The sequence below is a fragment of the Zootoca vivipara genome, chromosome 9 (genome assembly GCF_965207765.1).
Source record: "Zootoca vivipara chromosome 9, rZooViv2.hap1.1, whole genome shotgun sequence".
NCBI classification, from domain to species: Eukaryota; Metazoa; Chordata; class Lepidosauria; order Squamata; family Lacertidae; genus Zootoca; species Zootoca vivipara.
In genome coordinates, this window is record NC_142592.1 from 44,725,805 (window position 1) to 44,749,116 (window position 23,312).

The 23,312-nt window shown below is 46.2% G+C and overlaps 1 protein-coding gene across 1 annotated transcript; it reads left to right on the plus strand.

The window, feature by feature from the left end:
• The first annotated feature begins 723 nt into the window (after positions 1 to 723).
• On the plus strand, positions 724 to 21,953 carry RAC2 (Rac family small GTPase 2). Its single transcript, XM_035128052.3, has 7 exons — positions 724 to 1,052; positions 4,902 to 4,973; positions 8,724 to 8,841; positions 10,957 to 11,019; positions 13,262 to 13,421; positions 17,250 to 17,382; positions 20,796 to 21,953. The coding sequence occupies exons 1-6, from the start codon at positions 1,018 to 1,020 to the stop codon at positions 17,378 to 17,380; spliced, it is 579 nt and encodes a 192-aa protein (XP_034983943.1). The 5' UTR covers positions 724 to 1,017; the 3' UTR covers positions 17,381 to 17,382; positions 20,796 to 21,953.
• Positions 21,954 to 23,312: the final 1,359 nt, after the last annotated feature.

Consider the following 23,312-nt stretch of genomic DNA (forward strand, 5'->3'; position numbering starts at 1 on the left):
TTATAAGAACATAAGAGCCTGCTGGATCAGGCCAGTGACCCATCTGGTCCAGCATCCTGTTCTCACGGTGGCCATGCAGATGCCTGTGGGAAACCCTCCAGCAGGACACAAGCACAAGAGGTTTCCTGTGGTTTCCTGTTCATCAAAGAATAGACATAAACTGAATGATTGAAAGATTTATGAATGGGCTCATGGCTCAATTTTAAGAGGCCCCTTTTTTTCTTTTGGGAGGTGTTGATTTCATCCTCCAGGTGATCTCTTTAATGAGTATCCATTCAGACCTGTTTGCTTGCACAAAGCTTAGGCAGTGTTTGGTCTTTATTGAGCATTTGGTCTAACTGCAGAAAGTTGATTTTGTCGACTGCACCCGGATGACAGAGCGCTTTGATCCACTTTAATTGCACAAACCTAATTTCCGGTATGCTCTTGAATCCCTCCGGCAAAATATTGGAGGCAACCTGCAACTTTGTCAGTGTCTTATTAAACATGGAAAGCCTTCATTCTCACCCTGTTGGAAGAAAGTGGCTTCTCTCTTTCTTCACCAGGGGATCGGAGAGAGCTATGAGCCCAATCCATTCCTCACCCAGATATCTTCTCCTAAACTAGGAAGGCTACGAAAGAGAAGAGGCTCCCCTTCTGTGCTTTCCCCACCCCTCCATCTGCTCTTCTGGATGTTTGGAAGCTACACAAGTAGCTTCTCCTATAAGTCCAAAGCCTGGAGTCACAGAGTGTGATGAGAGGAAATGGCTAGCCATATGGGGCAAGCAAAGATAGAAAATATCTCTCGAAATGGCATGCTTGCACATGCCCCTCCCCTGCTGCCTGGTGGGGGGAAGGGACCAGTGGGCGGGTTGAGAAACAGCCTCTCTTCCCTTTCCTCCCTAACCCACAAGCTGCTGTTCAATTCAGCTTCGGTTTTGACATAACTGCCGGAGGCTTTCCGCCATCATCGCTTGCAAGCCGTTAGATTTGACCGTGGGACTCAACGGAACTCCCCAAGTCCGCTAGGCCACAGCCATGCAAGCCATCAAGTGTGTGGTGGTTGGAGATGGGTATGTACCATTTGCTTGAGGGGACAGGGGAGAGTGATGGAAGGCGTGACTCTTCCTTGGAGTAGATCCTGCCTTGCTCCGATGCCCCAGCTCTGACAGCTCCTCTCTGTGTGTCTTTCAGAGAGGCCACGCAAGTACAGGAAGGAACTGTGACTTGCTTCAAGAGCAATCAAGGGGGGGGGGAGATCACTCCTTAGGCTAGGAGTGGGTGACTTGTGGCCCTGTCATATATCATGGGGCTCCAGCTAGTGTGAGCAATGGTCCACCAAGTCCCAGCTAGAATGGCCAATGATCAGGGATGGTGGGAGTTGGAGTCCAGCAACATCTTAGGTTTCCACAGGTTTCCTGCCGCCATTTCAATATGTTGCATAAGAAGGAAGTGCTTTCTGATAAATTCTGACTTGAATACAGAGTGTGTTATTTCTGTGTTACATTTTATGGCGTTGCTTGTGGGGTGGAGGACAGATTGCAGAAGGTTATTGTCCACTTCCAAATGGTACGTGGCTACTTTCTGTGGGAATTATTGGAGTGCTTCCCTGGTCTTTCTGACAGCATTTCCAGAAACAGTTCCATTCTTCTGTGGGTTGGCAGGTTTGAAGGGTGAGACAGCAGAGTCATCTCTGAAATGAAGATGTAGCCCTTGTATTGGCAACCTTGCATTTAGGCATAGCTGTCAAGTTTTCCCTTTTCTCGCGAGGAAGCCTATTCAGCATAAGGGAATTTCCTTTTAAAAAATGGAGAACTTGACAGCTATGCATTTATTTTGGGCCATGCTTTCTCTGCATTAGACCCACATGCACCACACACACATTGCTTTCTGAATCCTTCCCTGGGATCTTTCCCTGCTGCGCTGAGAAGATTGATTAATCTGAAACACCCTTAGGAGAAGGGCCACAGCTCAGTGGTACAATATCTGCTTGGCACACAGAAAGTCCCAGGTTCAATTCCTAGCATCTCCAGGTAGGGTTGGGAATGGCCCCTTCCTGAAACCCTGGGGCGTCACAGCCAGTCAGTGTAGACAAGGCTGAGCTAGATGGACCAACCGTCTACGTTTCATTGGGCTTGTTCACACATTACGCCAATCTGCCTCGACACATGTACAACGAGTGCTTGTGTGAAAGTGTACACCTCTTGATTTGTGCAGCTTAGGTTATCGGGTACATAGAATGGGCACTTATTGAATGTTACATGTGGATCACTGTATGAGGGTACAGCTCAATTATTTACGTACACAGGTTGTACATGCAGGTTGAATGCAGCATGTGAACACCCCTAAAGGTTCTCAAGAGAGAATATGTATTTGACCATCCACGGGCAAAAGCTTACATGGGAAAGCGGAGGCCTTTGCACACTGACAGCTTTCGGCACTAAGAGTTTCTATAGTGTATAAGGCACCTATGTGACCTTTAAAGGTGTAACATTAAAGGTGTAACCTATGTGACCCTTAAGGTGTAACCCTTAAAGGTGTAACCAGAACAATCACTTCCTGGTGTTGCTAAAGATTGGGCCAGCAGCTGGAGGGACAAGGGCTAAATGTGGGCCTCTGGGAGAATATTACCTGGCCCAACAGTTTCCAAGTGAGACAGGACAACATGGGGAGCCCAATGGATTGTGGGCTTCCCACCATGCAACAGTAGACATGTGCAGGTGGAGTTAGGCCTTTGGCCTGACACACACCTCTTCCTTTTTCTAAGTACTCCCCCAATAAAACTAGTTGCTGATTGGAGAGGGCCAGAGTCAGAAGCCACCATGATGGATAGTGGGGTGAGAAATGAGCAGTACGAAACAGGAGCATCTTTTACTGCGCCAGCTTGTGAACGGTTCAGCTCAGGAAAGTGCTTGCAGTACAAAGACTTCTTCATTGGGCAACAACTTCACCTCCTTTCTGCTGATGTGCTCTGAGTGACTCAAAAACATATTATTTTCCACAAACAGAAGCTAGCTCCATACAAGCTTTCAACTTCTCCATGTCTGAGATTTGCAGCCTGATCCTACGCATGTTTTCTTAGATGAAAGCCCGACTCAGTTTAGGAATGTACAAATCTGTCAGGTTCTGGTTTCCCATTTTTGCAATCTTAAATTCACTTCTCCACTTTTCCACATCATTAAAAAAAATGCACATGAAATTTAATCAATATTTTAATGAGAATTTCTCCTAATGCATACATTTTTGAAGGCAATTTCTGCTAATGTACATATTTTTTTGGGGGGGAGGTGTCAGTTTCCCCTAATGCAACACATTTTTGCATGTTATTTTCTAATGAACACATTTTTATACACACTTTGCCCCAGAATATGCATTTTGGTGCACATTAATTGGCTGAAGAACTACAATGCAAAATTCATAGAAGTGTGAATTTTGAAAGATGCCTAGGTTTTCATTCAAACATTGTTTTGGAAAGTACCAATTTGATAGGTTTCCCTTTAAAAGCAAACTGAATCCCATTTCTCTCCCATCCCTCCACTTCCTTGTACTGCAGCTTTAGTTTCTTGCATCTTGGATAGGATCTGTGCATGCATCTGCTAAGTAGCACTATGGACAGTTAGGGAGGAGGAGAGAAGCTTGAAGAGCATATTGCAATGCCAGGAGTTTTGGATAAGGGTGTCACCTGGGCCAGCAGCAGACAAAGAGACTTTCCCACTCTCTGCACTTTACCATTCCCTTCCTCTTAAAAATACCCCAAGGAGGAAGTCTGTAAGCTCTCTTTCTCACATATGCATGCAAATTTTAGAAAACAGAAAGCAGTTCATTAGGGCAAGTACATGTATGAACTAGATTACATATTCAATCTCTAACTAAAAGGATCTGGCAGATGCGCCAAATAGTGGGGGCTGAGGGGTTTTCAGACCCCCAATTTTTTTTCAAGGAGGGGGCTGCCCTCCCCAAATCCTGTGTCCCCACTCTGCCTCCTCCTCCCCACCCAGTGTTGTGTGGGCAGCAGGAGGCCAAGCACAGAGCCCTATTCTATTCTACTCTGCAAAAACGGCTTCCTATTTTGGCCATCGTTGAGAGCTCACCTGAGCTTCATTGGGTTCAGGTCCTAGTTTAGGTTACAATCCTATACCCACTTACCTGTGAGAAAGACCCGTCGAAAATGACACTTGTTTCAGAGTAGACACGTATAGGATCACCCTGTTAAAATCTTGTATGAACCATGTCACCATCCCATGTGATGTCCTGCTCTATATACCTTCTTTTAGAGAGGCACAATCTGTAAATATGTAGAACAGGGTATTTTCAGTGGTGGCACCCACAATGTCACAGAATATCCCCAGGCAAACCCACTAATCCTTTTCACTGCTCGAGATTTGTAGCAGATTGAAACCCCACTCCACCAACCTGTTTCCCATTGATAACATCCCCCCAAAACCTATCCAACTATCCCAGCTTTTAAATTATTGAGAGTTTTAAAAAATCATTTAAATTATTTTTATTTTACTATTGCTGTGTATTTCAACTGGTTTGAAAACATACCAGTTGCTTTGAGTTGTTGTTGTTGCTGTTATTGCGTTCCTTCCAGCTTTTCATTACCTTTTTTTAAAACTTAATTTTGATGTATGTAATCTTCTTGTTTGAGTTGTATTTTAATCAGTTGTTTTATATTTGGTGTTGGCCTCTTTGAGCCCGGCTTTGGCTGGGGAGGGCGGGGTATAAATAAAATTATTATTATTATTATTATTATTATTATTATTATTATTATTATTATTACCTTGGAATTAGAAGGGGGCCTCGGAGGGAGGCTCCCCCTTTCCCTACTGTCTGTACTTCATGCTCTGCTTCGTTAGCAGGCATATTACTGCAGAAACTGGAATAATATGTATAATAATATTCTTTCCCCTTTTCTACAGAGCTGTGGGTAAAACCTGCCTCCTGATCAGCTACACCACAAATGCCTTCCCAGGAGAATACATCCCTACCGTGTGAGTATGACGCAGCTCAGAAGCAAAGGATCTGGAGGTTGTGAACCTTGAGCTTTCGAAGAATTGAGATAAAGTAGAAAGCTTATTTTTGTTTCTCCACTAAGTCTTTAGCCTGCAGAGAGAAAATAAGAAGGTAGCAAGTCCCCACAGCTCATGTAAATGCAGTATCTGTGGGAATGTTGTGGGTAGTAGGAGTGGATATATTGATTGAATATTATCTTTCCTCACTCACGCTAGTGAGCTCTTAGCAGACTACATTCCCCTGTATATTGCAGGAAGCTAATTGGTAGATTCGTTAAGCAATCAAGTCTGGCTTGTCCAGATTGGATTTGTTCCTGGTAAACTCCCCTTTATTCCCTCTTAAAAACAATAAAGATACAACAGTCTTCTTTCAAAAGTAATGAGAAGTTTACTTACATTCATTTCACAGTATGATCCTGAAGGCAGGCTTTAGGTTGTAGTTGCGAATACAGAGAAAGGTTTGGATTCCTCTTGTGAGAAATGAGCCCATGTGCTGCTGGCTGAGAGCCAGCAGACAGCAAAAGCATCAAGAATATCAAAAGAAGGAGAAGGGAAGATGGCTGCATGGCTAGCCCCTTTATGGGGTCTCCCAGGGTCACACCCCTCTACCTGGTCACATGCAGGGGGAGGAAGCTCCAGACCAGGTGTGACAGGAAGTCCTCCTGGCTGGAGTAGCATCCCCCTGTCTGTCCACACTGGGCAAACAGGCAATGTTGTGTTTGACTGCCTTTTGTGATGTTACATCCCACAGTATCACGATGATTGCATTCCCTTAGGTGAAAGCTAACAGCGGAGCAGTGTGTGTGTGTATGTGGATCTGCCTAATAGTCAAGGTCTTGATTAGTTAGCCAGAGGCCGTCCATTGTACAAACCCTGCTCCCCCTACACATACACACACTGAAAACAAGATAGAAACAAAAGATCCCATCCAGCCTTCTGCACAGCACATGATCAAAAGGAGGGCCATCTCAAACGTGTCGTGCGTTGTGGCGCCGAGATTGCTCCGGCGCCCCCGCTCTGCCCTGTTTCTTGGTGCGGCTGGTGGGTGGGCGCAGGGAGCAGCACGGCGCCCCCCCCCCCCGTCGGCTGGCATCCTGGCGCCCTGCGCTACTCAGCCTACACCTAGAGCCAGCCCTGATCAAAAGGAAGTATATTGCTACATATATTTGTAATATGACTCTGTCTATTTCAACTGAAAATTGTGAACCAGTTTTTTCTCAAGTGGAGGACTGGCACACCACCAGGTGGGTGGGCCATTTCTTTTTAATAGACAGGACTGCAGTATCGATGGCAGACCGTTTATTTAATCAAAAGGCTTCACCATCCATAACTCTGGATAGGGTAGGACACTCTGGAGATCTATCCAATAATATCCGAACCTCCAGGGATGTGGGGCAGCGTTGTTTAATTTATATGTAAATAATAGTATTACTGCTCTATCCAGTGTTACTTATAGTCCAGTGTAGAGAGGCTAGTTTCTCTTCTGCTGTATGTTATCTTCACAGTATTGGAATGTGTTTGTTCTTATGTTTGCTTTATTTTCTGCTATGTTATTATGAAATGGTTATTATTTTTGCTATGCCATGAAATGGTTGCCATGCTGTTGTTTTGCTATGCTATTATGAAATTGTTTTTGCAGTGTGTTTGATATGGATCCCTGTTTCTTTGTTGTGAGCCGCTTTGAGCATGATTTCTTTGTGGGAAAGCAGTATACAAATAAAATGAATGCAATGGTGATACAGTCCTTGTATCCTCCTCACAAGTGGGCTTAATATGGGATTTTTGCTGTTGGAAATTTGAATCACTTATTAATTATGATAAAACACGCTTCATGACGGTTGGGAAAGCTCAGAGGACGCATAAGGTGTTGCTGACTACAACACTCTGACCATTGGGCATGCTGCCTGGGGTTGATGAGGGCACCATCTTGGGCTGGAGGGACATGGTAACATTTTCGGGCTGTTCAGACTATAGCTGGGAACCAATTGCTTCATTTGTGTATTGGTTTAGTATAGAGAAGGTGTTTGGAATCTCAAGGCTTCCAAGGCTTCTCTATCTTGGCCTTTGGGACACTCCCTGGGTCACACCCCTTCTCCTTGTGTGTTTTCACCTGACTGGTATGTGTCCTTGAACTCTGATAATTCAGAAACGTGTGTGTAGAAATTAGCCAACTGTGCAAAGGTAACATTGTCATGTATTGCTCCACCCACTTTTGTCTCTGGCCCTGCCCATCACTGGCATGTTGCCCTCTGACTGAAAAAGGTTTAGTTTAGGCTTAGTATACATGCAAGGGATGCGGGTGGCGCTGGGGGTTAAACCACAGAGCCTAGGGCTTGCCAATCAGAAGGTCAGCGGTTCGAATCCCCACGACAGGGTGAGCTCCCGCTGCTTGGTCCCAGCTCCTGCCAACCTAGCAGTTCGAAAGCACGTCAAAGTGCAAGTAGATAAATAGGAACTGCTACAGCAGGAAGGTAAACGGCGTTTTCGTGTGCTGCTCTGGTTTCGCCAGAAGCGGCTTTGTCATGCTGGCCACATGACCTGGAAGCTGTATGCCGGCTCCCACAGCCAATAATGCGAGATGAGCGCCGCAACCCCAGAGTCAGTCACAACTGGACCTAATAGTCAGGGGTCCCTTTACCTTTTAGTATACATGCAAGGACTTGCTTATATGGGAGATGACTAAAGCTTTGACACATAAACACCCCTCCAATCTGAAGTGGTGCAGCCCAGAATTCTACCACTTGAGTTAGAACAGGCAGAGTAGTTGAGAGATACTTTTGAGTCACCCTAGATGCTGTTGTTGCCTGCTGCAATGGAAAAGGCTCTTGCAATGTAACAGGCTCTCTTTGCAGGCTGAAATGGAATCCATTTGACTGATTTCCAAGGCAGAAGCTGTAGTACTTTATCCCTTATAAATGCACAATAATTCAACTTAATCCAGATCGTGATCATGTAAAAAGTAACCAATTATTAATTTTAAAAAACAAAAACCAGGCCATTGTTGTGATGCATGGGCATACTGTGGTATCACTGCAAAGGTTACGTGTTGGAATGGCATGTTACTTGTCCCCTAAGGTAGCAACCATAGAAAGTTAAGAGGTTTATAGAGAGCTGTAGTTATATTTTCCCCCAATGTGTGTTAAAAGAGGGGTGGAGGTGGGAAACTTTCCTGCCATTAACTTCCTTAAATTAACTTATTTTAGGATCTGTCATGCAAAACCTATGAGGCTGCATATGTCAGTAAGCCAGAACAAGAACTATATTGCCTCTCTCCCTTAAACGAAAAAGAACAGTAACAGGAAACGCCCGACTCCACCCAGATACAATAAATTTCTGTGCCACCTACTATATCATGACACTTTGCACACATTCTCCCATGCCCAATTTTAAGCAATTCCCCTCCCCCCTCGCCACAGCCACCCCATAAACCCATGCCCTCTGGAGAGGCTTTCTGTGGGACACATGTGGCTGCTGGGTGCAGAAGGGGGTAGGCTGAGATGTGTTCCTCCTATGAACTTCCTAAATTTGATTTGAGACGGGCAAAGATCCTCCCCTTCGAAACAGCTCGTGTGACTGTAGTTGGAAGCAGTTTCCGGGTAGAAATTGGCAAAAGCTCAACTTTGTCAAAAACAACAACAACTGAAGAACTTTTGTGTCCGGATTTCCATTTTTTTTTTAAATATGGCAACCCTATTAACTTTAAGGAACTGACACCTGCTTTTGTTACAGATTTGATAACTACTCTGCCAATGTAATGGTTGATAGCAAACCTGTAAACCTGGGGTTGTGGGATACGGCTGGCCAGGAGGACTATGACCGCTTGAGACCTCTCTCCTATCCTCAGACAGTGAGTTCCTCTTGCTTACTCATATGCTTTTTCTCTGCAGTTTTGGACTCGGTTATGCATGCTCTGGTCACCTCCCTATAGCTGGACTACAGCAATGCACTGTGTGTGGGGCTGCCCTTTGAGACAATCTGGAGGCTGCACCTAGTGTTGAAGGCAGCTGATAGGCTGCTAAGTGCGGCAGCTCAATGGGACAATGGATCCTTGGTCCTGAAAGCACTGCACTGGCTGCCAGTGAGCTATCAGAGCCATAAGTGGCTCAGAGTACAAACACCTAAAAGAGCAACTTTCTCAGTGTCAACCACCTCAGACTGTGCTTGGTATACCACCTTATTGATGATTGACCTGTGTGAGGGTCTTCCCAGTGGCCTAAAGTAGACCACTCAACACTGCTTCTGCCTCTAAAGAACAAATCACATTTGACTGTATTACCCTTCAGAATCAAAAGATCATAGAACTTTTTATTATGTTTATTCTGCAAAATTAAGTTATATTTTTCAGCACTGGTATAGGCTTTGGCTTATGTTTTCCTTTTTGGTCCTGCCTTTTCCCCGCTCTCACAGATACAAAGGCTTTTCTAACTTTAATAGAAAAACAAAAGCAAGTATTTAAAGCAGCTGTGGCTTCTCTGCGTGAAAAATTCCAATAGGCCAAAATCACTTCTTCTTCCTCTCATAGACATTTCAGGTAAAGCCTGAAATGGAGCAAAAAAAAGTTAATAGAATATCAGTGTCAGGTGTAGGAAACATTTTGCCATCTGGATGCTGCTGAACTACAGCTCCCATTATCCCTGGCCATTGGTCAGGCTTGCTGGGGCTGATGGGAGTTGGAGTCCAACAGCATCTGGACTTGGAACAGATAGACCTTCAAACAAAGGGCAGTCCTCTGTCATGTAGAAAACATGCCCACCTGCCTGTATGTGGGATAGTGACAAGGATCAAAGGTAACTAATAAAGGTTATCCTAGGATGTCAGAAGGAACATGTCCTGCCCTACACTCTTCTTCAGTTTCTAGGCTAGGTTCTCTTTCACTAATTCGCGAAATAGCACTAGAAGTTTGGGGACTGTTCTGCTGCTCAATCAGTTTAGTCTTAATCTTCTACCCCCATCCACCCTCCCACCCCCTATCTACCTCATTTTCCCTCTTTCTTCTTAGTGCCTTAACAAATGAAACTGATTTACAAAAAATGATACATGTAAAAATATGAGAGACACTGCACACACCTTTGTAATTCAAGAAATCTTTAATGAAAAATATTTGTAAAAAATATCAGTGCAATCTTCCTTCTCTAATGTTTAGCGTATTATTTGTGTTGTCTATTTATTTCAAGGAAACAGATAATGAACTCACTTATTAAAATCAATGGAACCCCCAAAAAATGCTTAATCGGATCATGCTCTAATTTTTGCAGTCTAATGAAAAACCAGTGGAGTGTGCTAATATTCATTTTGTTTTTGTTTTTTTAATATTTTTTATTACATTTTCTAAATTACATTTCAAAATATTCATTTAAACAACCTTAAATCAATGACTTCCCCTCTTCTCCTTCCGTGGTTCATACATCCCTGCATATTTTACATGAACAATCCATTCGGTAATCCATTGTTACATCCATCAAAACTTATTTACACTATTGAATTTATCTCAATGTTACCAGTGTTTTTAAATAAACACAATTTTCACCTATATAGTCAGTAAACGTTTTCCAGTCTTCTTTAAACGTGCATTCCTCTTGTTCTCTTATTCTATAAGTTACGTTTGCAAGCTGTGCATGTTCCGTCAGTTTAAGTTACCATTCATCTTTGGTTCTAATATTCATTTTGGATTGGTTGCCCTGATTATATTTATTTAGTTTGATCTGCATGGTTTAATGCACTGTTTGCAGGGTTGTTGTTGTTTTCACCCTGTCACTTTCTAACTGACTAATGTGGAAATAATTATAGTGCCCCACCTTACAGGGTGGTTGTTAAGAATTGCTGTGATGAAGTACATGAAATGCTTTGAGTACTTGGGCAAAGCACTATATAAATATTTGGTGTGTTTTGTGTTTTGCTACATGAGACAGCACCAACCCGCAGTGTGACTTTTAAAGTGTCCTTTTTTATTTTATGCCCACAGGACGTCTTCCTCATCTGCTTCTCTCTAGTCAGCCCCGCATCTTATGAGAATGTCCGTGCTAAGGTGAGATCATTCTGGTAGTCGTGCAGTGGAAGAAGGAGGTGCAGGGCATGTGAGAAATTGATCATACTTGGCCTCGGGGCCAGCTGCAGCGTGGAAAAGGGGGTGACCCCAGATGCTTTCGGCAGGGACAGGCTGGACAAAAAGGAGTAGTGGGAGGCACCAGCCAGGGAACTCACAAGGGAAATGCCAGAGAAGAAAGACTGAGAGTCAGCGGATTGGTGGTGGGACACCAAGGAGTGGTCAGAGGGAGAAGATTGGATGGAGGTGCTGGATGCTGAAGGGGCAACAGGGCTTAGTGAGCAGGAAGAGCCTGTGACAGGGAGCAGTTCAGACTCTGAGGCTGAAGCAGAGGAGGTCAAGAGACTGCTGAAGAATCCAGGAAGACTCCCTCTCCTGCTGAGACCAGCTGCCCTCTCCCCTGGTCTCCAAGAACTCAGAGAGTAACGAGAAGAGCAGAACAGAGATCAGGGGTGCACAGATGCAGTTTGAGACTGCTTGGGAAACATCTGGGAGAGGAGGAGCCGTAGAAAGGGTGGGAGGCAGGGACCTGGCAACTGTTCCACAGGAACAAGACCTACTGGGGAGTGTTGCTGAGACCACTAGGCTCAGTTGCATGTTCCTTGAATAAAGAGTGAACTTCATTGACAACAGAGCAGGGGCGGAGGGAGGGGAGTGTGGTGGGGGCCGGACTGCCCCGGGTGTCTTCGCTGAGGGGGTGACATTTGGCACGCCGCACGCCTGTGACTCCCAAGCCTACCCTGAGCCGTTGGGGGAAGGGGGGAGCCGTGCCACTTTGCCGGCGACATTCTCCCCTTCCCCCTTCATTTTGACAGCTCGGGGGAGGCTTGGGAGTTGCGGGTGGGCAGCGCGCCTAATGTCAACCATCAGCAGCTCACTCCGCCCCTGTGGGCGGCTCACTCCGCCCCTGGCTGCAGGCTGTATGCACCGCTCCATGCACCCAAGTGGATACCCCGCGCCGGGGAGGGCACCCTCCTTGGGGGCATGCCCTGCCCCCCTTGGGAGCACACCCCACCCCAGGAGCGCACCCACCCTGGCAGTGCAGGCATAATGCTCCGCCGCTGCAACAGAGCTCTTCTTCCTTTATTGCTGATCTGACTCCAGCCCTGACAGCTTTGATCCCTTGCAATTGACAAATTTGCTAGGGCTTAGTCCCGGGGTCTATTGAAATGCCAAGGCCTAGGTTTTGAAAGACCACCTCCTTTCCTTTGTACCATCATGAGTGTTAAGATCCACTATGAAGATCAGCTTGTACCATCATAACCATTAAGAACAAAATGAGCCCCAGAGGCACCAAGCGATGCTGCCAGAAATCTGCCAAGGGACCAGTGTTGCTTCCACTTCCTCCTCCCCACCTGTGCTGTCACTTCCACTTTCTCCTCTGTTCACACCTCCCCACTGTTTCTCTTCCTGTCTGTGGGTAGCTTCCTCCCACACACCTGCCTGCAGAAAATGGACTTTAACAGGATGGAGGAGTGGGAGGATACAAAAGTGGAACTGGGGCTGCCTGTTACAAATGGGTAGGGGGCAGCAGCATGATGAATGGAAGGTGGGGGAGCCATGCAAACCTGGAGCTGGTCCTAGGCAAAAAAAAAAAAGTGATACAAGAGTTCCATGATGAAACCTCCTGGTTATTGACTGGATGTGCTTCAGAAACAGTTGTGGAGAGGTCTGGGTTTCATCAGAGCAGCAGCATTGGGGAGGTGATGCTTAACTGTTTCCTCCTGTGCCACTTTTCCAGTTCAAATTTACATCCCAAAGATACTATTTGTTGGATCTGGTGTGTGTGTGTTTCTGTGTGTGTAAATATAGATGCCTGTATTTATTTCCCCACTATTACCAGCATAGGGGTGAAATATAGATAAGGAAAAAGATACAGGAGAAAAGATCAAACTCCTCATCTCCAGCACACATATCAAAATCAGAGCTCCTGAGCTGCTTTAAAGTTAGATTTTTCTTAGAAGATGACCCTATTATGAACAGGGATGGTGTGAATCAGCCCTCGCCAAGCTGATGTTTTGTACTGCAACTCCCAAACATCTGGAAGGCACCACCTTGGCAAAAGTGGTAATATTAGGTTTGTTTTGATCCAGCAAGACAATTCTTAACATCCGTAAAGTGTTTGCTAGACAGACTACAATGATACCAAATGTAGCCCAGTTTTTTTCTTTCTTTTTGTTTCTCACCTCACTCTTCCCACTTCAAATCTTGATCTTTCTTCTAGTGGTTCCCTGAAGTACGGCATCACTGCCCTAGCACTCCCATGATCCTTGTGGGCACAAAGCTGGATCTCCGAGATGACAAGGACACCATAGAGAAGCTCAAAGAGAAGAAGTTGGCACCCATTACGTACCCACAAGGCCTTGCGCTGGCCAAGGAAATTGGTATGTGAGGGTGAGGTGGTGGGAGGAGATGCTCCAATTCAAACTGGGGCTGTTAAAATTGTGGAAACCAGCATAAGAGCATGTTGGGTCAGGGGGGTGACCATCTAGTCACAGTGGCCAACCAGATGCCTATTGGAAGCTCAAAGTCAGCACACGAGTGCAACAAGACTCGCCACTTCCAATTCTGGAAGGATCTGTCCATTTCAGGTCTTTCCTTGTCTCATTCTGTGTGGCGATACCCCAATCCCTCCCAGAATAAATAAAGACACAGGACACATTGAATAAGGTTAATGGGCGAAAAAGGCCTCAACTTTATTGATTACGGATGTAGAGAGGTATTGGCTGAGGCATTGGATCTAACCGTCTATATCCGACTCCAGCCAGCTCTGCTGGCAGTCTGTGAAGGGTTAACCACCGTTGGGTGAGCCCTGTGATGCAGATCAACTAGGAACTCACTCTGGGGCCACCGCTAGGGGCCCTCACCTACTACGGCTTCGGGAGTACCCTTCAGCATTTTGGGGGAGGTGATGGCAAAAACCTCCCCCCCCCCACCTGTAACCTTTCAGAGATAATCTGATGCGCCAAGAGAGCGCCGTGTCCGGGAGCCAGCCAATGGGCTGGGAGGATGGCAACCATCCCCCCAGCACGTGCACGGGCTCGTGGTGTCCACAATCTCCTCTCCTTCTATGGCGAAAGGGACTTTCCCAGCCTTAAATTCAGTTTTCCACATTTCTGCAACAATTTGGAGTTTACAGCTGATTCCCAACTTGCATGGGGCATACGTCCCGGGTGTCCACACACATAAGTGAAATTTCCAAAAGTGGTGAGCACCCCTTTAACACCGTTTAAATGCCCTCTCTGCTGCCCTCACTCCAATCCGTAACAAAAGTACTGTATCCAAAAATTCCCACAACTAGAATCGAAGCTCTAGGACTGCCAGTAGGCTGGAGGACATGTGGGAAACTGGTGGCTGCTGCTGCACTACCCTGCATGTCAGCTGTTGGGCGGGGAGGCTGAGCAGCATAAACAAAGCCCTGCTATGCCTCTGGTGTCTTTGGGGCTTCCTCCGCCCTCACCGACATCCCCTTTGGGTTCTGGGGAGGGTCTCTCTCTCTCTCTCTCTCCTCTCTCTCCAGCCATTTCCTGGTTGGAATTGAATTATTTCATTATTTCCTGTCACTGCGCATGTGCACAGTTGTGTGCAAGTCAATCACACGCGTGGGAGGACGCCTGTATTCATTTTCACAAATATTACTCAGCATTTCAGTGTGAATTTCTCCTTGTGAACACATTTTTGGTATGCACTTTTAACGAATGCGCACATGGCCACGTCAAAAGTGTGTGTGTGTGTGTGTGTGTGTGTGTGTGTGTGTGTGTGTGTGTGCGGTGGGGGTCCTTGCCTGATTCTGTGCATGCACCTCCCTATGCATCAATGCTGCTCTCCAGTTCTCATATCTATATTGCAGCAGAGCCATTTTTCTACCACTGCACAAACTGCATTGGGTGAATTGGTGCCCATGCTACTCCTCTAAGACACTGCCTGCTTGCACCATCTTAGAATGATGCACACTGCTTTTGCTAGCAGAGGTTACAATGGAGCACATTCGCAGAGGAGATGGCTAGTGAAGGAAGGCTGCAGCCTTTTTGCTTCAGATGCCAAGACGATGCCAATCTTGCAGGAGTCCCACCTGCTGCTGCTTATTTTCTTGGCAACACCCTTCCTGTGCAGGATGACCTCAGTATCTGTAGCTCATCCAACTGCTTTTGCCTTAACTGTGAACATTGGAGCTGCTGATCTTTTCAGACTTCCTCTTCCTCCTCTCCACTCCCTGGCCTTCTCTGTCCGGAACTGGTCTTCAAGAGATCTGTCAGTTGAAACACTGTTCAGCCACAACTTCCTTTTCCTGCCGTGTGATCTGGCGCTAACCAGCAAAGGGTGACATTCTGCACTCGCTCATTTTCAAGGCCCCTTTCTCTCGTTGTACAAGCAACCCCGTTCTTTCCTGCGTAGGTGAATCCATCTTTCCATTCCACTGCAGCTCCAAGACCTAAGTGGTGGGGCATTTGGGGATATGTAGGTTGAGCAAGAGCCTAATTTGTTCAGGACTTGGTAAATTAATATGATGAATCAGGTTCCTAGGGCAGCCAAGAGACAGCAAGTTTAAAACGGTGAATAAATAAAGGAAGCATATAGATGAATGCAGGAAATTAAAGCAAAGGAAGAATAAAGCACCAGACTGTTTAAACAAATGGTGAAATCTATTTGCTGTATGTTACAGCAGTTCTGCAGATGGAGCAGCACTCGGTGGTCAAAGTCCAGGGCCCATCAGCTCATTACACACCCCATGACCATCCAAAGAACAAGATGATGGCAGCATCAAAGAAGCCTGGTGTCAACACCTGGGCTGAGACGGACATCTTGGGGCCCACTAGAGCCTAGACCAGGCATGCCCAAACTTCGGCCCTCCAGATGTTTTGGACTACAATTCCCATCATCCCCAACCACTGGTCCTGTTAGCTAGGGATCATGGGAGTTGTAGGCCAAAACATCCGGAGGGCCGCAGTTTGGGCATGCCTGGCCTAGACGGTCACTGCAGCTTCCATTTTTCTTATTTTTAAAAACATTTTATCAGCAGGGAGCAAGCAAGCTAGGCACATTCACAGCTGCAGGTGCACATTTATTATGTTTCACTTATTAAAATCATATCATTGTGGAGTTGGAAGGAACCCTGAGGTCCAACCCCCCCCTGCAATGCAGGAATCCTGTCCACAGCCTTTCCTGAGTGGGCTCAAACCACCAGTCTTCTGGTTAACAATGAGACGCACTCATCTATTACTATTTTCTGTCGCCTATAGTATTTATCACCAAATCAATGTGTTCAGCATCAGGGCAGAAGAATCATGGAATCATAGAGTTGGAAGAGACCACAAGGGCCATCCAGTCCAACCCCCTGCCAAGCAGGAAACACCATCAAAGCATTCCTGACAGATGGCTGTCAAGCCTCTGTTTAAAGACCTCCAAAGAAGGAGACTCCACCACACTCCTTGGCAGCAAATTCCACTGCCGAACAGCTCTTACTGTCAGGAAGTTCTTCCTAATGTTTAGGTGGAATCTTCTTTCTTGTAGCTTGAATCCATTGCTCCGTGTCCACTTCTCTTGAGCAGCAGGAAACAACCTTTCTCCCTCCTCTATATGACATCCTTTTATATACAGTATCTGAACATGGCTATCATATCATCCCTTAACCTTCTCTTCTCCAGGCTAAACATACCCAGCTCCCTAAGCCGTTCCTCATAAGGCATCGTTTCCAGGCCTTTGACCATTTTGGTTGCCCTCTTCTGGACACGTTCCAGCTTGTCAGTATCCTTCTTGAACTGTGGTGCCCAGAACTGGACACAGTATTCCAGGTGAGGTCTGACCAGAGCAGAATACAGTGGTACTATTACTTCCCTAGATCTAGATGCTATACTCCTATTGATGCAGCCCAGAATTGCATTGGCTTTTTTAGCTGCTGCATCATACTGTTGACTCATGTCAAGTTTGTGGTCTACCAAGACTCCTAGATCCTTTTCACATGTACTGCTCTCAAGCCAGGTGTCACCCATCCTATATTTGTGCCTTTCATTTTTTATTTGCTCAAGTCTAGTACTTCACATTTCTCCCTGTTAAAATTCATCTTGTTTGCTTTGGCCCAGTTGTCTAATCTGTTAAGGTCATTAACAGAAGCAAGATCCCATTTTGTCCCTGTAGTCATAATGATGCTGTGATTTATTTGAGTTTAAAATTCACCCCTTCCTCAGAATGTTGCCCTTTTTTTGTACTCACAGATGCAGTGAAATACCTCGAATGCTCAGCACTGACTCAGCGCGGCCTGAAAACAGTGTTTGATGAGGCAATTCGGGCGGTTCTCTGTCCACAACCCACAAAGACGAAGAAAAGGGGGTGCAGCATCCTTTAAGGGTAAGTAAGTAAGTACTGGCAAAGGCCTTCCTGTCCCTCACTGCCAGACGAAGAGCTCAAATGTCTGGCTTGGTTTCTGCCAAGGACTTTAATCAGAATGGTACATAAACAAGGCATGTTTGCAAGGTGCAGCAGGTGTACCAGAGGACCAGATATGTGGCTAGGTGGAAGCTAAGACACTGATTCAATGAGCGGCACTTTTTGGAAGGATGGGACAGGTCACAACACTTAGTGTGGCAAATGGATGGAGTCCTGAGACTGGGCAAGCAAACAGGCAGTTCTCTGGGTGTGTTAATCTTGCACAGTCTGTTTTCATGCCAGGGCTAGCATCCCTTCATCCTGGCAGCTAGAATTGATTCTGGCTCAACATCTGATTCACTATTAGTGGCTTCCCACTGCCTCCAGTCCTACCTAAGCCACTGCCCCTTCCACCAGTTTCTGAAACACTTTTATCTTAACAGAGATTGTGGGAAAGAGATTTGAAGATGCCAGATAATGAGACTGTGGCTGGGAGGGAAAACCCTAAACAGAATCATTCTGTGATTTACTGTTAATTCCCTTATACAGATTGGGATTGGGATGTGGGTGGCGCTGTGGTCTAAACCACTGAGCCTCTTGGGCTTGCCAATTGGAAAGTTGTTAGTTCAAATCCCTGTGACGCGGTGAGCTCCTTTTGCTCTGTCCCAGCTCCTGCCTACCTAGCAGTTTGAAAGCACGCCAATGCAAGTAGATAGATAGATACTGCTGTGGCGGAAAGGTAAACAGCGTTTCCGTGCGCTCTGGCAGCGCCGTCTTAAGCGCCCCTGTCGCCATGGTGTGCCGGATCTCTCCGGCGCCCTTCCGCCCCGTTTCGCAGCGCGACGGGCGGGTGGGCGCGGCGCTGCTGCGCGGCGGGCGGGCAGGCACAGCGCGATCTCTCCGGCGCCCTCCCGCCCCGTTTCCCAGCACGGTGGGCAGGTGGGCGCCGCACGCAGCTGCGCAGCGGGCCAGCGGGCGGGCGCAGCTCACGGCATCCTCCTGGCAGGCTGGCGCCATGGTGCCCTGCGCCACCGGGGGTCTACGACGAGCTGGCCCTGCGCTCTGGTTTCCATCCCAGTGTTCCGTTGCGCCAGAAGTGGTTTAGTCATGCTGGCCACATGACCCAGAAAGCTGTCTGTGGACCAACGCCGGCTCCATTGGCCTGAAAGCGAGATAAGCACTGCAACCCCATAATCGCCTTTGACTAGACTTAACCATCCAGGGGTCCTTTACCTTTTACCTTACAGGTTGGGAATTCAGAGATACCTCACCATGGATGGGAGAGCAAATAGGAACCAACTCCCTGTTATCATATTGATTCAGATGTAATAAACAGAAACAAGGAAAGGTGCAGCAAAGTGAAATCAAGAGACCAATTGTTAAAATATGGGGAAAGTATTGATAATGTTTTTTTGCCCTGGAAACTTCCCCTGAAGTATGGGCTTTCAGAAGATGAAAGAAATAAGAGACTATTTTGCCTGGATTAGAGAGGACATAACCAGATTCAAAGACACTATATTTCAGGGAGTTATGCTCTCATAAAGTCAATTAGCAGAAAAGCAAGTCAATCTCCATCTGCCGATTTTTACAGTATCTGCCAATAAGGAGCTATACTGAAGATATTACAAGAGCAGTAGATATAGAAAGGGATCCCATGTTATTTGAGAAAATTAGTTTCTGGAAAACAAAAAATGTTTGCTGTCTGAAAGGAATAAAATTTTAGTAGTCCCAAGCAGTCGCAAAATCAGTATTGCAAAACACAGTTGGAAGAGTTCACTATGACTATATCGGAGGTACAGAGGAATTATGTGTACATAAGATAGGTAATAGATGCAGTGCTTTTTCCCCAGGTGGTACTCAAGGTACGCAGTACCGACACCTCTCTTTTTTGTTGTTAAAAATGTGGGATTTACTGTAACAACTTCATGGTAAGTACTGGCAGCTATTTTTCTAGAGGTGAAGTACTGAATAGATGTAAATTCAAAGGAGAAATTCACAAAGCAACACCTAAGCAGAATTATATCCCAGTTAATATACCAAATATATTCCTAGCTCTGTCACACGTGCATTCAAAGTGTAGGAGAAGAAAGGCACCTTTGCTCACATCTGGTGGGACTGCAGCCTGGTTAATGAATACTGGCAAACAACAATTCAAAACCTAAGAGATACCACAAGCTTAGAGTTTCAATTAAACCCTCTAACAATATTTGGGGGGCATGTTAAAAACCAATTAGGGAGAGACTATAATTAGTTACACATATGCTAGCTGACTTTGCTAGCAAAAGCTTGGAGAACATCCTGTGTGCCGACAGCTGATCAATGGAAGATCTGGAACAGTATGGTCATGGATTAAATGGCTGGTTGCAAACTGTTATGGAAAGGGGAAATACAGACTTTTTAAAGAACTCAGATGTCTTTTATTTGGCAATGGAATCAAAATAGACCAGATGAATGAGTGACTTCAGATTTTCTAAGCATGAGATGAGTTTCTGATGCTATATGTGTGTATATGATAGAAATAAGGTTTGTATGTAGATATTAACAGTAAATCTTAACATATGCACCCTAGGTTCCCCCAGAGAATCCTGGGAACTGTAGTTTTGTTAAGGGTGTTGGGAATTGTAGCTCTGTGAGGTGGTTGTAAACTACCACTATCAGGATTCCTTGGGGGAGTTGTTTGCTTTAAATGTACTTTAAAATTTCATTTATTCAACCTGTAGGTCCCCCGTTTACCGGTCATGTGAAGGGGGTCTACTTTAATTAAAATCCAGGGGCAGCCCCACTTTCCCCTCACATATTCACTGAATGCATAATAGAGGAATGAGTGATTTCCCCCCCCCCTTACACATTTGGTAAGAATTTGGGTGGACACTCAACTGAATAAGAGAGGGGAGCTTGCTGAAAATAGATGTTGCCTGATACTATCCAAACAGAAGTTCCTACTGCTGCTTTGGCATCTAACACAAAAAGAAACTGTTCTCCTGGTTCAGCTTTAGTCAGCAGCAGCCAGGCTGATGATATCATCTGTACTCTCCCTCTCCTTCCCCCCAGACCAATCTTTAATGAGTGGCTCTAGTTACCCTCAACAACAAAGGGCAGAGGAGAGGAGCTGCAAGGAGAAAGGGTTGCCAGGAGCCCAAGAGAAGTCCCAGTGAACCAGCCCACCATATTGCTCTTTCTTTCCTCATTTTTTTTGTTTGTTAGAGCTGTGGGCAGGTGTCCAACAAGCAAACACCATAAATAGAAAAGGACTCTCCCCTGACCATAGGTCTCCAAGACACTTTCCCCAAAGGAAACCTGACCTTATAAAGGATGCTTGGAAGTCCCCACTGCACTGCCACATGGAAGTCTCACTTGCGGACGGTGCAGATTGACTCTTCTTATTTGCCTTCCAGATTCCAGACCCGGCTCCCTCAACCAGTGAAATTGCTCCTTTCTCTGGGCTTTGCTGATTGGATAGAGACTGAAGACTGGATTCCTCTCCTGTATCTCCCTAAGTGTTGCCAGTGAAGAGTTTTGGGATTTTTTTAAAGGGTTATTTAGTCTGGAATTGCCTCCTGGAATTCCTCACTTGTTAGGAAGCCTCCCCACTACACCATATTTAGTCTGCTGTGTTCTATTGTTTTTCAGATTCATTGGCCTGTGGTTTCCACACACACACCCCAAACCTGATCTATGGCTATTGTTGGTTTTTTAAAAAAAAATTAGTGCAATTGTAGCACCAGTCTCTTCAGTGTGGACAGGAAAAGCGCTATTAAGGGGTTTCAAGGCTTCTGTACTTTCCGGTTCCTCTTTGAAGGTTAATTCTGTTTTATTGCTTCCTGTTGATCTTGGCTAAAGGATTTTTGCTTAACAGAGTACTTTGCACCTTTAATAGCATTTCTAAATTGCTCCAATGACAGTTTCTCTCCCTGTGGATGGGAGAGGAGCTTCTAATTACTGCTTTCATCTCACTATACCTTTGTTTACTTATTTTAATGGTGAGATAGCATCATAAAGGTGCTATTTCACCATTAACCAAAGAAAATTGGGGGGGGGACAAGAAAAAATAAGTACTTAACATCTCCCAACCCCCACCCCAATTCCCTGTGGGAAGAGAAACTGACACTGGGGCAATTTAGAAATACCATTCAGCATTTTCAACTTATACCAACATGCAAGGTATCTGAAGAAGTGTGCATGCACACGAAAGCTCATACCAATGACAAAGTTAGTTGGTCTCTAAGGTGCTGCTGGAAGGAATTTTTAACAGAAGGCTTTTAAATAGCATTGGGAAGGACCTTTGCTGAATGGGCCTTTCTTCTGAGTAATTAATGGATGATCTCACCCCTTGTATTGCTGGAGAATACCCTGCTATGTAAAGTTTATTGTGTGGTATCTCTGTTTTAATTCCACTTCTAGCCAATTGTATAAAAGCAGTGCTTCAGCTGTGCTAAAGGGCTCTTGTGTGCAAATGCTCTTGTTCTCTGAAATCTCCCCATATAACCTCTCCATCCCTGATCACAGCAGAGCAAACAAGGCTCAATAAATTATCTCTCTCTTTGCTTCTGCCACCCTTGTCTCGTGCTGGTTCTAAAGAACTATGATAAAGAGATGGGTATTCAGGGCTGGGCCTCTCTGATGACGACATGTCTGCTACTTAGCTAAGAAACTGTAGCTCATACATTGCATCTCCTTTTGCAAAGCATCGTGACGACTCTGATTTACAGCAAATCCTCATCCTGGGACCTTGGGGGTGTTCTGAGGGATTTTTTACCTAGGTGCAATTATGGAGTTCAAGCTAAAGGAGATGTGATGTGTCATAGATAAGTCAGGGCCATGGCCACTTTTGCCTCAAAGGGCATAGCTCCAGTCCTTGGCTTAAGCCAGCCAGGTGCCCAAGTTCCTTGATACGGGGAAGAAAGACTCACTTCATCATTGGATGGTCTGTCCCATGTTGCCGGGTCATCTCTGTGTGTAGGTGAGCAACTCAAGATTTCCTCCCAGAGATGCTACCTTCTTTTCCTCGCCTCTGATCCTGACATACCAAGATCAGGGAAGGGTGGGTTGTTGTTGCCTTCCTCCCTCTTCCCATTGGTTAGTTCCTTTCGCCCTCTGCCCCGACTTGCATGATTGGTTGCAGTCCTCCAATCCTTCTCTCCTCATTCAGGAACCTTTTGAAAGGACTTCTGGGATTCCAGCATTCTGTCACCCAGGGCCGTCTTAAGCATGCCTGGCGCGACTGATCCCTCCAGCGCCCCCCGCCCCGTTTCCCAGTGTGGTGGGCGCTGTGCGCAGCGTGGCTGCCACCTTGAGGGCTGGCACCCTGCACCATCCAGCCTGGCCGCCCCCTGTTGCGCCGCCCCTGCGTGCGGCGGAGGCGGCCCCAGACCCGCGTGTCTCCAGAAAGTGGCCTGAACAGCTGAGAGGCGCGCCTAGGGCTGCATCCGGCGCGCCTGGGGCGGCCTCTGCCATGCCTCTCAGCAGGCGCAGCAGCACCCCTGGTGGCCTGGCGCCCTGGTGCTCCGCACCACCGGACCCGGGCCCTGCTGTCACCTCTAGTCCAGCCATGCAAACTCGTGATCGGGGCAGCTGAGCTGTGGCGTCACAAGTGGTATGACCCCAGACAGGAGGCAATGGCAAGAAAGGAGCCTACAAAAGCCACTTGGACATTTAACAGGCCAGAAGAAGGGATGTGAGGAAGCCTCAGTCAGGTTTATTTCTGTGATCTAAGGCCACATTCACACCATACAGTCATACCTCGGTTTAAGTACGCCTCGGTTTGAGTGTTTCCAGTTTAAGTACTCCGCGGACCCGTCTGGAACGGATTAATCCACTTTCCATCACTTTCAATTGGAAAGTTCGCTTCAGGTTAAGTACCGACTTCCGGAACCAATTACACTCATACCTCGGGTTAAGTACACTTCAGGGTG